At 29.2% G+C, this 15,167-nt stretch overlaps 2 protein-coding genes across 2 annotated transcripts; one reads left to right on the forward strand and one right to left on the reverse strand.

Moving 5' to 3' along the window:
* Positions 1-11,848: 11,848 nt before the first annotated feature.
* On the reverse strand, positions 11,849-12,856 carry N7503_004433 (uncharacterized protein; the record flags this gene model as incomplete). The annotated part of the gene is made up of 1 exon (XM_057063980.1): positions 11,849-12,856. One exon carries the CDS (start codon positions 12,854-12,856, stop codon positions 11,849-11,851), a length of 1,008 nt encoding a protein of 335 aa, XP_056921723.1.
* A 1,176-nt stretch (positions 12,857-14,032) lies between these two features.
* N7503_004434 (uncharacterized protein) lies at positions 14,033-14,875 on the forward strand (the record flags this gene model as incomplete). The annotated part of the gene is made up of 1 exon (XM_057063981.1): positions 14,033-14,875. One exon carries the CDS (start codon positions 14,033-14,035, stop codon positions 14,873-14,875), a length of 843 nt encoding a protein of 280 aa, XP_056921724.1.
* Between the last annotated feature and the right edge of the window lie 292 nt (positions 14,876-15,167).

Genomic DNA, 15,167 nt, shown 5'->3' on the forward strand with positions numbered 1-15,167 from the left:
CACATGATTTTATAGTCCACCTAGTCATGTCATATAACTTCTAGGGGAGTTTTACTAGTAATTACTAGTAACTATAGGTCAAATTTAGAGGTTAGTTTAGTCATATAAATATAGCTAGGTTAGGTGATAAGAGTAGGTTATGGGAAGCCTAGGCTTCGGCAAATGGGTTAGGCCCGATGGGCTGGGTTGGGTTGGGCCTAAAAATGGGGGCCCATTTGCCTTTGAAATGGGCCCGGGCCTATATGGGCCCCTATTTAAGCCTATTTTTTGTGGGTCTGAAATTATGTGTATTTTTTATAAAATATGTAGAAAGATTGGTTTTAGAGGGGTAAAATACCACTTTAAATACTATATATAATAGAATCATTAGAAATTATAGCTTATAAGCTTAGATATAAGGTATTAATCTTATTATATAGCTTATTCTTTATTTAAATTATATAAAAAGGGTGGTTAAGGTAAATATCTATATATATAGTGAATATGGTGAAGCTATATATTCTATATATATATATCTTCCCTATTAGTATAGTAAATCAACTACTTTAAAAATTACTATTTTATACTATATCTAGCTACCCTAAATCTAGGGTGAACTAGGGTATTATAGTATAATAAGCTTTTATTAAGCTATATTATATATAATTATAATAGATATAGTGGAAGATTAAAGAAATAGTAGTTACTATATATATATAGACTAGAATAGATATAATTAAAAAAAGTCTTAGTAAAAAAAAATATAAAATCAGGTAAAAATAGGCAGAAATTAGGCGAAATTTAGGCTAAATTAGGCTAAATCAGGTATCTATGCTAACCTTATTTAAATAGGCCTAAAAATAGGGGCTTATAGGCCCCTATAGGCCTAGTATAAAATTTATAGATTAGGCTAGGCCCTAGAATTTAAAAAATAGGGGCCTATTACTAAAGCCTAGGGAAGCCTAATTCTTAAATTTTTCTTATTAAAATTACTAGTAATTACTAGTAATCAGCTACTTTTTAGCTAACTAGTCTATCTAGTTAAGTACTTATTAGAGCTTATAAGAGCTTATAAGAAATAGTAAGAAATGGTAGGAGTTTTAAATTATAATATTAAGATTACTAAAAATTACTTATAATTTTAAGTATTTACTAGAGGATAAATTAATAATTAACTTTTAAGAACCCTAGTAGTATAAGTATTACTTATAGCTACTAGTATTTTTAAGTATTTATAAGAAAATAATTTATTTTATATACTTTAAGTTATAGCCTTATAGAAAAGCTACTTAGAACTCTCTTATATATATATATACTAGTAGATATAAGTAAAAGCTAATAGATATAAAAAGCTACTAGATATACTATATAAGTAAAAGTTAGTAAGTATAAGTAAAAGCTAGTAAATATAAGTAAAAGCTAATAAGTATAAATAAAAGCTAGAAAATAATCCTATTAAAAATTAAGATTTAATCTAATTAATATTAAATAAAAATAAAATAATTATACTTATACTAAGATATATATATATATATCTATAGATTAAACTATCTATTTAATATTAAGCCTATTAGTTTATATTCTAATTAATATAGTCTTTAGGCTAAGCCCTAGACTATCTAAGCCCTCTCTATCTCTACTATTATCTTTATTCTCTTAATTCTCTTAACCCTTTTATTCTACTAGATCTATTCTATAATATTCTAGATTAGACCCCTTAGATCTTTCTCTTTTACTACTCTTATACTTATCCTCCTTATATTTCTTATATTTATTATTAGAGTTATTATAGATATTATTAGTATTACTAAAGTAGTAATATTATTAATATAGAAAGACCTATTATCTAGGGATAATATATATCTTTTAATATCTATTTTTCCTTTTATAACTCTAATTATATTATACTAATATCTATCCTTTTTCTATAATATTAATTAGTTATATTATAACCTTTCTTTAAAGTATAGAGTATATTATATTATATATATCTTCTTAATATACTTCTATATAATAGTATCTTTTAGATCTATAGTATTCCTATAGTAGACTAAATTAGGCTTTAGTAATAGGCCCCTATTTTTTAAATTCTAGGGCCTAGCCTAACCTATAAATTTTATACTAGGCCTATAGGGGCCTATAGGCCCCTATTTTTAGGCCTATTTAAATAAGGTTAGCGTAGATATCTAATTTAGCCTAATTTAGCCTGAATTTCGCCTAATTTCTGCCTATTTTTACCTGATTTTATATTTTTTTTTACTAAGACTTTTTTTAATTATATCTATTCTAGTCTATATATATATAGTAACTACTATTTCTTTAATCTTCCACTATATCTATTATAATTATATATAATATAGCTTAATAAAAGCTTATTATACTATAATACCCTAGTTTACCCTAGATTTAGGGTAGCTAGATATAGTATAAAATAGTAATTTTTAAAGTAGTTAATTTACCGTGCTAATAGGGAAGATATATATATATAGAATATATAGCTTTACTATATTCACTATATATATAGATATTTATCTTAACTACCCTTTTTATATAATTTAAATAAAGAATAAGCTATATAATAAGGTTAATATCTTATATCTAAGCTTATAAGCTATAATTTCTAATGATTCTATTATATATAGTATTTAAAGTGGTATTTTACCCCTCTAAAACCAATCTTTCTATATATTTTATAAAAAATATATATAATTTTAGACCTATAAAAAATAGGCTTAAATAGGGGCCTATATAGGCCTAGGCCTATTTTAAAGGTAAATAGGCCCCTATTTTTAGGCCTAACCTAATCTAGTCTATTAGGCCTAACCTATTTATTAAAGCCTAGACTAAATACTAATAGAAGGGGTATTAATAAGTATATTTTAGTATTTCCTATAGATCTTTTAGTTAATATTAAAAGATTATTTAGTATATTATATCTTATTATTTATACCCCCTTAGTTAGCTATTAAGTTATAGGATAGGTAAGAGTAATATAGTTATATAATTTTAGGGTATTATTAGATAGATATTTATTAGTAACTTCTTATCTTACTTAGTATTACTAGTAATTACTAATAATACTAAGTAGTGTCTTTAGATTACTAATAATAATTAATAATCCTAAGTAATATCTAAAGATATCTAGTTATCCTTAATAGTATAAATTAATATATAGTACTTATATCTATTTTTTAGGTCTATACCCCTTTAGTATACCCTCCTATAATTTATCTAAGGTTAGCTTTAGCTTTACTCTCTAATAGATAATCTTTTAAATCCCTTCTCTATTACTAACCTTAGTAACTTTTTAAATCCCTTCTCTATTACTAATCTTAATAGTATAGCCTTTTCCTTTTCTAGGTCCCTCTCTAAGGCCCTTTTTAGGTCCTTCTCTAAGGCGTTAATCTTAATCTTAACTAAGGCTACTATTATTACTATCTCTATCTTAATTACCTTTATCTCTTATACTAGTAATATTAGTAATACTAGTAATACTAGTAGTATTAAGACTATCTTAATCGCCTCTATCTCCTATATTAGTAGTACTAGTAGTATTAGTAGTACTAGTAGTATTAGGACTATCTTAATTACCTCTATCTACTATACTAGTAATATTAGTAGTACTAGTAGTATTATCGCTATCTTAGTTATCTCTATCTCCTATATTATTACCCCTAAAAGTAGTTCTATAATCTTTTCTTAGAGAAACCTAACTTCCCTATAAAGTAGTCTTATAAAGATCTACTCTAAGAGTAGCTTCTACTATAAGAATTACTAGATTAATTAGGATTTCTTTAGAATCTCCTATTATTATAATTAAAAGGATACTTATCTTAGGGAAGATAAATATAGAGAAAATAGAACTAAAGTACTTATATAGAATAAAATTAAAGAGTAATAAGACTTATAATATATATTATAATACTATTTATCTTTAAATATAAAGGAGGATAATAATCTTAGGTATACTAAATTTAATATACTCTTTTATATAATCTCTTTATTACTCTTCCTTTAAACTATCTATAAAAGAGCTAAGAATTAACTAAAATAGATTAAAAGCGAAGAGTATAATTATTTAAAGAAAGACCTTAATTCTTAAAGATTAACTTATAGCTATTTATAGAAATATACTTATAGCTTATAAGTATTTACTAGTAATTAATAGTAATTACTTAAAAGAAAGCTTATTATAACTAACTTCTAATCTCTATATCTCTATAAGTCTCTTTAAGTATCTCTCTCTTTATTTACTTTCTTACTATCTTACTCCTATATATCTTCTTATCTATAATCTATCTATAAGGTATCGCCCTTCTCTTTCTCTTTCTTCTTATTATAAGTATAATACTCTAAAGATTAAGATAATAGATAGGAGGGATTATAGTAAAGATTAAGCTTATTTAATAGTTTATAGTTATCTCTTTATTATAAATCTAAGCCTCTTTTCTTATATCTCTCTTTTTCTAGTTATATTACTAACTTTAATACTTATTATTAAGATCTACTCTCTTTATTTACTATAGCTATAGTTAAAACTTAGAATAAAGATAGTAAGCTATTACTAGTAAAGATAACTAACCCCTTAGTATAACTAACTAAGCCCCTAGTATTATATAAGTAAAAGGGGCTAAAGCTAATAATAATAAGTATAAAGATAATAAAGATAAATATAATAAAGCCACTAGCGAAGCTATTAATAAAGCTAGTAAAGCTAGTAAAGCTAGTAAAGCTAAAGGGGAGTAGTATAAAGATAATAGATATAAAGGTAACTAGTAAAAAGGCTATAGATATAGAGATAGTAAGTATAAAGATAATAGTTATTCTATTATAGAGAGGAGGAAGAGAGGCCCCTTCTCTTAAGAGCCTACCCTTAACTAATAAAGACTTAATTAGTAAGGCCTTATCTAGTAAGGTCTTAACTAATATAGTAACTTTAACTTATCTTATCTTAAAAGATAATTTCCTAAGCCTTAGGTAGCCTATTAAGAAGTAGAAAGAATATATAGATATATCTTTAGGTAAACTTAGTTCTTATTAGTTAATAGATTTAAAGACCTACTATATATAAGTACTATTATATAATAATTAGTAATATCTTAGTTAGCCCTTAACTTTAAACTAACTACTTAGTTAATCTTTACTAAGAAAAAGAGGATTTATAATAATCTAGTCTATATTTATACTAATAATAATCTATATTATATAGAGTTCCCTTATATTAGTCTTATTATAGTCCTAAGATATATATTTATATATCCTTACTATAGCTATTTACCTAAGGAGTAGTAATAGAGATTAGGTAGTATTATCTAGAAGTATATTAAGGCTTCTTATACTAGAAGGTTAGGTTATAAGGGGCTTTATATTATCTCTAATAATAATTCTATTACTTAGTTATAAGTAAAATATATACTTTATCTTTAATACTTTTCTCTTAATAAATTATAATTAATAAGACTAGTTAATATACCCTAATATCTTAAATCATAAACTATAAGCTATTTAAGCCTTTAGAGGCCTTTAGGAATTAAGAGGATTAATCTTAAGGCTAGGAGTAATATTACTAGTATTACTTAGGCTCTTAATAATAGAAGACTAATAATAGTAATATTACTACTAGGGAGAAGTATAATATAATAGATACTACTAGAGACTAGCCTAATATAATTAATACTATTAAAGACTAGCCTATTATAATTAATACTATTAGTAACTAGTCTATTAAGACTAATACTACTAGTAATTAGCTTATTAAGACTAATACTACTAGTAATTAGCCTATTAAGACTAATATTACTAGTAATTAGCCTATTATAACTAATACTACTAGAGATTAATATATTATAATTAATACTACTAGAGAATAATCTACTATAACTTATAAGTAATATAGGAAGATTATATAGAATAAGGAGGGTATAGATAATATAGATACTCTTACTTAACTATATATACTATATAACTTATAGATAATTTATAGAGATATCCTTAATATTATTAAGGAATACTTTTATATAATTCTTAATATTATATAGCTAAAATATAGTACTAAATAGGAGTAAATAGTCTTATTAGTAATAAAAGCTAATTACTAGTTTAAACTAGTCCCTACTAGTAGATTCCTATATAAAATAAAGTAGCTTATTATTTTTTAGAGTTTTACTATTAAGTATCTTAATATTACTAAATTTTCCTAGTTCCTACTTATAAATACTTAAAAAAATACTATAAAGCTTATTATTTTTATATATTTAATCCCTTATTAAACTTAATATTAATATATTTTATATATTAATATCTCCTATTTTAATATAATAAATTAAGATAAGTCTTAATATAAATTAGAGTTAGAATTAGAATTATACTAGAATATATACTACTTAGTATTATATTATTTAGCTAGAAGCTACTTAGTTATATATTACTTAGTTAGAAGCTACTTAGCTATATATTACTTAGTTAGAAGCTACTTAGCTTTATATTATATAGCCTTATATACCTAGTCCTCTTTTACTATAGTATATTAAAGATATCTAAGGATCTACTTTAGTACTTATAGTATATCTAGCTAGTCCTATAAGACCCCTCTTATAGTATCTACTTTAGGAAATAAACTAGATTTATAGTTATTATACTATATCTAATAGGCCTAAAGACTAGTCTAAATTATATCCCTTTCCTTTATATAAAACTAGAAATAGATTAAATTATCCCTCTTATACTAACTATAGATAGTGCTAAACTAATAAGTCCCTTTAATAATACTAGTAAACTAGTACTATAAAGAATAATTATTATACTTAATAAAGTTATATATATATAGGATATAGATAATTATATCCTTAGGGTTAGGTATATTAGACCTAAGCTAATCTCTTATTAGAGTCTATTTAATAGGGATATCCTCCTATTAAAAGAAGGGGGAGAATTAGTTCTTAATCTATAAGAGGATTAGTATATCTTATATCTAATTAGCTTCCCTTTAGTATAGAGATAAGAGATAAGGGGTAAAATAAACTAGGTATTAGTCTTAAGGATAGTATAAAATAGTCTTATCTATTTATAATAGAATAGGAGATAGGGATAATAGATTCTTAGTTAGATATAACACGTTAGGAGATAATAATAGATTAGGGGATAGTAATAATATAGTAATATTCTATTTAAGTATAATTATTAGTATAGAGAGCTTTATAATAGCTTTACTTCCTAAGTATACTAGAGTAGAATATATAGAAGTAGTAAGATAGTAAAAGAGAGTAATAAATAGAGAGATATAGGAGAAAGAAGAAGAAGAAGAGAGAAAATAATATTTATATTATAATTCTAAAAGATTAGTTACTTTACTTCTTAACTAGCGCTACTAGTAATTAGGGATTATTAATAGCTTTTATCTAATACTAATATTAAAAACTTAATTCTTTTAGTAGCTACTTCTTCTTTCTTATATATCTTACCCCCTATTAATCCCCTCTTATAATTATTCTCCCTTAATCTAAGCTAAGCCTTTTTCTTATAAAAATCTCTCGCTATTAATATAAAGTAAGATATTAATAACTAGGATCTTAACCCTTTTATCCTAAATAAACTTTAGTAATAACTTAAATATATACTAGTATTATTAGAGGAAACTAACCCTTATATACTATAAGCTAATATAATAAATATACTTAATATATTAATATTAAATCCTCCCCTTATAACTATTAACTCTTATTCTATTATAGAGGAATACCCTATTAGCTTTAAAATAGTTTATAAACTACTCCTATATAATCTTTATACTATTAAATTTATTAAATATATCTAATCTATCCCTAAGTACCCTAAGATATATCTAGAGGGGGTTATCTATATTATAAATATTAAGTATCTATTAGATACTAATAATATTTAAAAGATAGTATTTATAGATATTTATTATAGATTTAGATATTATAATAGTAATAGATAATAATAAATAAAGAACTTACTAATCTTTCTTAATATATCTTATATTTATATTTAGAAGCGATACTCTAGGATCTAAGCTTATAAGTATATCTTACTAATAATCCTTAAAGGCTTTAACTATATAGAGATTATAGAGGAACTTTTATTATAGTATAGCTAACTATAAGAGGTAGTTAAAGCGTCTTAGAATAAAGCTATTAGATATAATTACTAGTAGTATATTACTTATATCTTCTATTAAGACTAAAGGGCTATCTATAAGGCGTTATATAATTAGAGATATCCTAATATATAGATAATACTTAAAATACTATAAAGTATAGGCTATCCTACTCTCTAGTTATATCTATTATACTAATAATATTATCTAGGGATTATAGTAGATTAGATATAACTACTAGAGATTATTACTAGGCTAAACCCTAAAGTACTACTAGAGAAATATTCTATTTCTAAGTAGAGTTAACTATACCTATCTCCTATATCTTTTCTCCTTTAGTAGTCTACTATTAGATAGTTAGACTATAGACTATATTACTATTCTATTAGCTATATTAAAATAGAAATATTATTATATATTATCTATACTACTAGTACTACTTATAATATATATATTAATCTCTACTAATATTTTATCTTTATTAGCTATATATTAGAGTAATAATACTATTAAATATTATAGCTATTAGGTCTATATCTTAATAGTAATCCTAAAAGACCTAAAGTAGTGCCCCTTTATTATCTATATTTCTAAAGGAATATATATATATCTACTATCTCCTATAAGTAAAATACCCTATAATATTAAAGAGTATCTAGAGATATTAATTATAAGTATAGATCTATCTATCCTTACTATTAGTAAGTTTTAGCTCCTAGATATAATACTAGATAGTACTAATAATAGTATAGCTAAGTTCCTAAGAAGTAATCCTATAAAAGCGCTTCTTATATTAGATAGGTAGACCTTAATATTAGAGATATATACTTCACTAATATATTAGAATATAATATAGGCCCTAATTAGAAAGTAATAAGTTCTTATAAACCTAATTAATTAAGGCTTTACTAGTTAGTCTTACTTCTTTTAATATATATTAGAGTTATAACTAATAATATCTAATATACTATCTTAAGTATCTTTAAGAGTAGACTACTCTAAATAAATAATATATCTAGGAAATATATAATAATAGTATTAATATATATATTATATATTTTATAGCTTAATAAGCTAAGTACTAAGTAATATATAAGGTATTTAAGATAGATATAATCTTTAAAAGAGTTATAGATAAAATCTTTAAGATAGTATTTATTACTAAAGAAGATATTACTAGAAAAGGTTAGTTTTTTCTTAGGATTACTAATAATAACTTATTAATACTAATCTTTCTTAGCGATTATACTTATTTATATCTATATTAATAAGGAATCTATTAAGATATATTATAGGCTTTACTAAGTCCTATTTATAAAGATTTATATTATTATAGATAGGCTAGTCTAGTAAATATATATTAATAGTATTAGAATTTAATTAGTATATATTAACTAATATCTAAAGTAGATAAGTAGCTTTAGTTACTATCTTACTAAGATTAATACTATTTCTTCTTAGACTTAGTAGGATTATATCTAGTATATCTTTATATACTATAAGGTTTATTTTTATTAGAACCTTATAAAGTTTTATAATATACTAGATTATCTATTAATAAAATCTATTATAAACTCTATTATTAAATATAAAGCTTATTTATAAACTCTAGATTTACTCTTATAGTTAAAAATACTAAGGGTTACTAATTAGATAAGATATAAGAAGTAGCTATAGATTCTTTCTAGTCTTACTCCCTTTTATTCTAAGATTCCCTAAAGTATCTAGAAGAAATTTAATAGCTATATAAATCTTATTAAGTAGGTCTATACTATAATTAATTAAAGTAGAATTTAAACTAGATTAAATATAGCTATTAGAAATATAAAGGAGATAGATCTTTATTTAATCTAAGATATTTAGGCTTTTATATATACTAGAGTTTAGTTAAGCTAGGTAGTAATTACACTAGTATCTTAAACTTACTATTAGTAATATAGAAAGTATAAGGATATTAATAATAATAATACTCTTTTTAGCGACCTTTTTATTAAATTAGTAACTCTAAAGCCTATAAAGAAGAGTAAGAAAAAGATTAATATATCTAGTAAATAACCTAATAATATTTAGGATAATCTCTAGTTCTTATTAGTAATATCTATAACTCCTATATCTATTATAAGGTCCCTTAGGGCTTCTTTAAAGCCCTTCTTAAAGCTTACTATAAAGACTTAATTAAATAAGAAGAATAAGATACTATTAGATATAGCCTTAAAAATATAGACTATTATAAATTAATCTTAGTCTCTAATACTAGGTCCCTTAATCTAATATAAGACTATTAATCTTATTATAACTTTATTAGTCCTAATAGAGAATAAGAATAAAGATATTAAGAATAAAGATAATAAGTATAATAATATTATAGATAAGGAAAAGAATAATAATATAGATATAGATTAAAAAGTAGACTTCTTAATAGATAAGATTAAATAGTAAATACACTTATAATATTCTAGTATATTTAAGAAGCTTTTAAAGAAGGAAAGAAGGAAGAATAAGAGAAAAAGAAAGAAGAAGATAAAGAGAAAAAGGAAGTAATTTAACTTATAAGTAGTATTATTAGTATATTTTAATAGTATTAGTAGATATTAGTATATATAGCTATCTTAGATTTACTTATAACTTTAAACTTAGGCTTATAAGTTTATATATAGTAATACTTATAATTACTAGTGATTACTAGAAAAAATAGATTTAAATATATTTCTTTTATAAGTCTCTACTTTAATAAATACTCTATCTTAATTCTTAGTATATATATATTCTAATTATACTTTATATTCTTATAGATTTAAGTTCTTTATTATATATATATTATTACTTTAATTTACTTATAATTACTAGTAATTACTAGTGATTCTAAATAGCCTACTAAGCTTAGCTAAGAGACTATTATTCTTATATATTATCTTACTAGTAATTACTAGTGATTATAGGTAATTAGTTAGTACTAGACTAAGTAGCCTAAATAAGAAAAAGGGTACTAAACTACTTATAATTAGTAGTAATTCCTAGAAAATAAATAAAATATAGTCAAAAAAAATAAATTACCCCCTAGTTATATTACCTAACTATTCTTATCATCACGTAACTAGCATTAACTCTAAATTTCACCTATAATTACTAGTAATAACTGGTAAAAAGCCCAAAAAGTCATATAATATAGCCAGGTAGATTTAAAAAAAAACCACCTGGTCACCTGATGAGCTATATGCCAAGCTACTTTAGCGGCTTGCCGTACCTAGGGGCTAGGCTAGCCGGTCGTGCACCCGCGGGAGAAGTTCATACTGAATCATTGCGATTTCTTTTGACAAATCAAACAACATACAGCACCGTTCCCCCAATTTGTGACCTAATTTATTCTCACTCCCCATGAACTATATTTCTTACATGAGATGAAAAAAAAATTTAAGGCGGTAAATGACGAAATTGGCAAGTCTTACCCCGTTGGTCTTTTTCCGGCAAACCATTCCTGGAACAGGCTTGATTCATATCCAACAGATGTTGTAAGACTTCAGCTTTATTGGTTTTCTTGTTGTGGCCATGTTCTATCTTATGAAATACAACACTAACTTATGCCGTTTGTATCGCCAGGGCTTTCAACATGCTTAATATTTGGTCTACTATACTAGCAACACGTATCTGGTAAAGGGCTGCCACAAGGCAACTATCATTGTTGTTATGGCGGAGACTGACTGATAGAGGTGCATTATTCACCCTAAATCTTTGGATTAGGCAGGCAAACTCCTCCTACACCCAAGAGGATGTCATATTCGGACCGGTGAGAAAAACATTAAACTGAAGGGCTTGGAGCTCATCGTTGTAGAACTGGAGCACTTCAAGGTTCTCTCCAGTAGCCTCAGTTGGAGAAACCAGCGTTAAATTGGCTTGTGTTTTGACTCCATCAAACCAGACTTCTTGCGCTTCCTGGTTTGACGACATAGAGTCCGGGATGAAAGTAGAGATGTCGCCGTAGTAGGGATAGACTTTACCCTGACATAGACCGTTCGTCACGATAAAGCCCAGCTCTTCATCGATGACCAGTCTGGTTCGTGCCTTAGGATCAGTGGGTCTAGTTGAGCCCCAACTGCAAGTCAGCGAGCTCGTTGACGCGTTCCCGTAAGTTCCCGTGTCAATGATGCTCCAGCCTACTTCAGTAAACTGGCAGTCATCGCCAACAGCGACTGAAAGATTATTAGACGAATCCCAAGCAGCTGCGCCGATAGCTTCCAGCTTTGCCCGGCTCGCCTTCTTCCGGTTCTTCGGTGGCGACATTAGAATTTTATAATTCTCCGCCAGTTCTTCAGCAGAGAAGGCATAGCCGTCATCACCACGGGACCGATTAATGAACAACTCTAGCTCGGTAATGCGTTCATCAACCACCTTGACTCGTCCTCGAAGGATTCCCTTCGTTTTGGAGTTGCCTTCACTAATATCCGAGATAAAATACGCCGAACCTTGCTTGGTGTCAAGTGCAAGCAAGCTAGGCTGTTCGACCTTGACGATGGTGCGCCACGATGTCATCATGGCAAGCGACGCGGCGTGTGAATTCTCAGTTGCTTTGTATACGGTTGCTAACGGCAGGGAGCGCGGGTTGTGTGCCTCCATGGAATCGAGAACTTGAGTGACAATCTTGGACAAATACTCCCGGGAGGTGTTGTCGTTTGATGCTCTGCCAACCACCGCGGCGGAAGTAGGTACCACTACCGCAAGGTATAATGACAGCTGCAGCAGAAAAAGTGGGTTGGGAATATGCATCTTGGAATTCGACAGAACGTACGTTGATTGTGATGAAAAGGGACAAGGTTATTGTAGAACAACCATAAATCAGTGTCTTATCGAGTAAAGTAGGCGGAAACGTAAACATTATAGCTTTTCTTTATCTTCGGCATTAGTTCGGTTGTATCCTCGGCTCCACCATCTGATTGTCATGTGGAGTAGACATAATCATTAAACTTGCTCTAAGGCAGTAAACTTCGCTGGTTGGAATAAAATTCCGAGGGGATGCAAATAGAAGAAGTGGGGTAAGACTTCCGTACACAGTTCCGGGGCTCTGAGGCGATTGTGGGGTTGTCAGGTCACGATGAATCCACAGTATCGCTCATATAGCGCGCCGGAAAGCCGCAAGTGGAGCCGGATATAAGCGGAAGTGGGACTTGAGTACGCTTGTAAGGAAGGACTATACGAATTGTGTTACGTGTCGTGTGAACTAGCAGAAAGAAGACTCTCTGTATGCCGTAATCACAAGGATCCGCTATTTTGACAATATTCCGCGTTCGAAGTAGACGGTGTTAGGTAGAATCTTTGTACAATGGTCGAAAATTATAAGCGTGCAATATATGCCAATAGTATACCAGATCAGAGACATCTAATCACGGAGGTGTGTGTGTTCAGTATAGTATCGAGAGGTTGTTTGATATGGAAATGATCAGATCAAAGGGTTCTTCAACTCAAGAAGGGGTCAAAGCCGAAGCTCAACAAACCCATTGAGCAGTTTCTCGTAGGCCGTGTATATGGTTGAATCGTTGGTCGTGATGTTGGTATGCTAACGGAATGCCGAGTAGCTGATGTGGCCCAATATTGGTTTGTCCCGATGTAACTACCAAGACTCCACGCCGCTACCTTCCTTGACTTGGCCAAGGTACATATTCTGACCCGTTCAAGTATTTAAGAGCTGCGTTGGTGCCGGGGAAAATTACTCTCCACATATTTTGTGGTACCCAACAAGCTGGTAACTTGGAGTGATATCAAAGTTGTCGGCAAACCATTCTGTTACCACATTAATTTTCTTGCCTTGAGCCAGAGGCAGATATGTTGATGAAGGGACTGGCAATCATAGTCTTCGTGGCCACAGCGGCTGCAAGGACAGTGGACACGTTGGTCAGCAGAACCAACTCGAATGCAACGACGTGCTCCCGGGAATGCATGACAACCATGGTTAGCGCTATTCTGGACTCCATGGTGGCCAAAGACCCATTCAGGTTACCGCTGGCAGAAGTCTACAAAGCCACCGAAAACACGCATCCAGCAGCGCTGAACATGATGGCTCTTTGGCGTACCGTCACCAAAGCAGGCCTTCCGAGCCTCCTAGCAATTGATACCACCCAGAGCCAGGCATTCTTCTCCCTCGCCATAAGTGAAGGAAGCAACACGACACAATCCATGCTTCAGGGCCGAATCAAAGTGGAAGACCAGTTGTTAACCGAGTTCGAATTCTACGTTAACCGTGGCCGCGGCGACGACGGCTTCGCCTTAGATACTGAGAATCTTGCGAGCAACTACAAGCGGTGGCAATCCCCACCATCTAATCGGCAGAAGGCGAGCCGGGCACAGCTAGAAGCTATAGCTGCAGCAAGCTTCAATGCGAACGATAATACAACTATCGATATCGCCTCCGACTGCCAATTCACTGAAGCTGGCTGGATTGTCAAAAATGCAGCGTGTAACTGGATGTCCGATCGTCCTACGGATCTGAATTACCGAACGCCAGTTATTGACGAGACTTTGGGCATAGTCGTGACAATTGGCGTCGTCCCGGGTAAAGTTTACCCCTACGCAACCTTCTCCGCCTTCATACCGAACTCCATGAAGTCTTCGCAGGAAACACAGGATGAGTGGTACGCAATACAGAAGTCAGAGGGCTATATCTACTTGGTAGAGCCAACCGAAGCTTTAGGGTCAACTTGTTATGTCTTCCAATATTACAATAATCACCTTCAGGGCGAGCAGTTCAATGTTTTTCTTACTGGTCCGCGAAATGGAACGGCATGGGCTTAATGATCTGATAACTGTTGTTATTCGAATTTTGGAGTGCTTTCGGTACATAACATGTACATGGTCCCGGATGTGTACTTGATATACGCCACTTTGGTCAATTTGGTGATGCAATTCTCGTTGGCGATCAAACTTGTAGTTGGACGGGTCGTCAATCCAAGTCAAACCTCTTCTATGTTGTGAATGTGATTTTCAGCAGAAAGTCTGATACGAGGAAGAACAACAAAGAATGCAATTCACTTTGTACAGAGAAAAGCCTGAATAGATTCGCAATGGAAGGGCTGCGCGCGATGAA

Source organism: Penicillium pulvis (assembly GCF_028828015.1).
Source record: "Penicillium pulvis strain IBT 33274 chromosome Unknown contig_23_segment0_segment0, whole genome shotgun sequence".
Classification (NCBI taxonomy): Eukaryota; Fungi; Ascomycota; class Eurotiomycetes; order Eurotiales; family Aspergillaceae; genus Penicillium; species Penicillium pulvis.